Below are 2,698 nucleotides of genomic sequence, written 5' to 3' on the forward strand. Positions count from 1 at the left end.
AAGAGGCCTTAATCTCAATAAGCCTCACATCAATGTGCTCTTGAAATGAGAAAAGAATAAAATAATGTGTAACTTGAGGTGTGCGTACGGCAAAGGATTGCTGACTTGTCTTTTTGTTGTTGTAATCTAATTAATAAATAAAACTAATATCTCACATACCTAAAATCCATTAATATCAAATTTTTATCTTCTAATCCACAGATTCAACAATTGTTAACCGTGATATAATATTTGTTACCGTGTAGACTTGTACACGTTCATGTATTAATAAAATCAGCGTCGTATAATGTCAACGGGATTATTTTATACGTTTTTCCTATGCATTAATTATTATACTTATTACACATAAAACATATTTATCGAGCTTGATGATTAAATTTATGATATTAAATGTTTTTGACAATAATCTAATGGTTAGTTGTAAACATTAAAAACATTACTGTTTATAAATTAACTTATAAATTATATACATCTTAAAATAGAAAGTTTTAAATGATTTTTTGTAATGATAGATGAGAAGTTTCTGCTTCTAACATTGACCTTAGAAATCCCTATAAATAAACAAGCATTTCCCATGTTTAACATTCATAAATTCACTTCTCTTTGTTGTTACAACAAGTTTGAGAATTTCAAAGCAAAGGTAGCGTTTTCAATGGCAATGGCACACAAAAACCCTACTTCGATTCCAATCTCAGATCCTGAAGCACAGGAAATCACTCCAACTCCTACTCCTTCCACCGCCGCACCGGCGAAAGGTTACTCGGCCAAAGTGGTGGTGAACAAAGTGAAGAACAACCTTGTTTTTCATTCAAAATGGGGTGAACTGAACGGAGCCATGGGTGATCTTGGCACTTATATACCAATAGTGTTGGCCTTGACCCTTGCCAGGGACCTCAACCTTGGCACCACACTCATCTTCACAGGTGTCTACAACATCATCACTGGAGCCATCTATGGCGTCCCCATGCCGGTCCAGCCCATGAAATCCATCGCAGCTCAGGCCTTGTCGGACACAACCTTCGGCGTCCCGGAGATCATGGCCGCCGGAATATTAACCGGTGGGGTGTTGTTTGTTCTGGGGGTGACAGGGTTGATGCAGCTCGTGTACATGTTGATTCCTCTGTGTGTTGTGAGGGGAATTCAGCTGGCACAGGGCTTGTCTTTTGCTCTCACAGCGGTTAAGTATGTGAGGAAAGTTCAGGACTTGCCAAAGAGCAAGTCTCTGGGTGAAAGACATTGGTTGGGGTTGGATGGGTTGGTTTTGGCTATTGTGTGTTTGTGTTTCATTGTGATTGTGAATGGGGCTGGGGAGAAGAATAGAGGGTGCTGTGAGGGAGTGCAAAGTGGGGGTGATGATATGCAAAATGAGGTTGCAAGAAACAAGAGAAGAAGTAGGGTGAGAAGGGTTATTTTCTCACTGCCTTCAGCTTTCATGGTGTTTGTGTTGGGGGTTGTTTTGGCCTTTGTGAGGAGGCATGAGGTGGTGCATGAGATAAAGTTTGGACCATCATCAATAGAGGTGGTGAAGTTCTCAAAGCATGCATGGAAGAAAGGGTTTGTGAAGGGTGCAATTCCTCAACTTCCACTGTCAATTTTGAACTCTGTGGTGGCTGTTTGCAAGTTGTCATCAGATCTGTTTCCAGGAAAGGATTTCTCAGCCACTTCATTGTCAGTGACAGTGGGGTTGATGAACTTGGTTGGAAGTTGGTTTGGTGCAATGCCAAGTTGCCATGGTGCTGGTGGACTTGCAGGGCAATATAAGTTTGGTGGTAGGAGTGGTGGTTGTGTGGCACTTCTTGGTGTTGCCAAATTAGCTTTGGGTTTGGTGTTGGGAAGTTCTTTGGCACACATCTTAAGGCAATTTCCTGTGGGAATTTTAGGGGTGTTGCTACTTTTTGCTGGAATAGAACTAGCCATGTGTTGTAGGGACATGAACACCAAGGAAGATTCCTTTGTGATGCTTATTTGCACTGCAGTTTCACTTGTGGGATCAAGTGCTGCTCTTGGCTTTTTGTGTGGAATGATTATTTATGTTCTTCTTAGGTTGAGGAATTGGTCAAGGGACAAACCACTTTCTGCCATTTGGATGCACAAAAATCCTGAGCAAGTGTGAAGAAAATGAGTGCTTACATGATTCTGTTATTAGTGCTTTTAATCTCTCTGTAAATAATAAGAGTAACTGTTTGAAAGTTTTTTCTGCACTAAGTTTGTTTTAGTTTGGTGGTTGAAGCCAAAGGTTTGTAAAGGTCTAAAGACATTAATTATTATGGTAGTTGTAGTTGAAGAGAGAGTGAACATAGTTGGTTGGGTAGGAACTTGAGTTGTTTGTTTTTTGTCTTTGTATGTAATTTTGAGTGCATTGGTGTCAAGAAATTGGGTTTATTTATGTAATAAATGATGTTATTGGGATAGATTAACGGTGTAGCCTTTTACACTGTTATCCAATTATGAATTGTATGAAAATATTGATTTGATGATAACGAGTTTGTATTTAATCTATATTTGTATAATAAAGAAAGTGATGGGAAAAGAAAGGTTTTTGTTGTGTAGTATGGTGGTTAACGTTGATTGAGAGAGACAATGAAAAAATATCATACAAAAGGTATATAAAATTTACAAATGATACAACTAAATCACGCAATGGTTAGTGTAAAAGTAAATAAATTTATAAATAATAGTTCTATATATTCATCTTACT

The 2,698-nt window shown here is 38.3% G+C and overlaps 1 protein-coding gene across 1 annotated transcript; it reads left to right on the forward strand.

Moving 5' to 3' along the window:
- The first annotated feature begins 548 nt into the window (after positions 1 to 548).
- Positions 549 to 2,480, forward strand: LOC114195568 (molybdate transporter 1-like). The gene has a single exon (XM_028086086.2). The coding sequence runs from the start codon at positions 575 to 577 to the stop codon at positions 2,111 to 2,113; it is 1,539 nt and encodes a 512-aa protein (XP_027941887.2). The 5' UTR covers positions 549 to 574; the 3' UTR covers positions 2,114 to 2,480.
- Positions 2,481 to 2,698: the final 218 nt, after the last annotated feature.

Source organism: Vigna unguiculata, chromosome 8, assembly GCF_037176805.1.
Source record: "Vigna unguiculata cultivar grain cowpea cultivar isolate G323 ecotype 2 chromosome 8, ASM3717680v1, whole genome shotgun sequence".
NCBI lineage: Eukaryota > Viridiplantae > Streptophyta > Magnoliopsida > Fabales > Fabaceae > Vigna > Vigna unguiculata.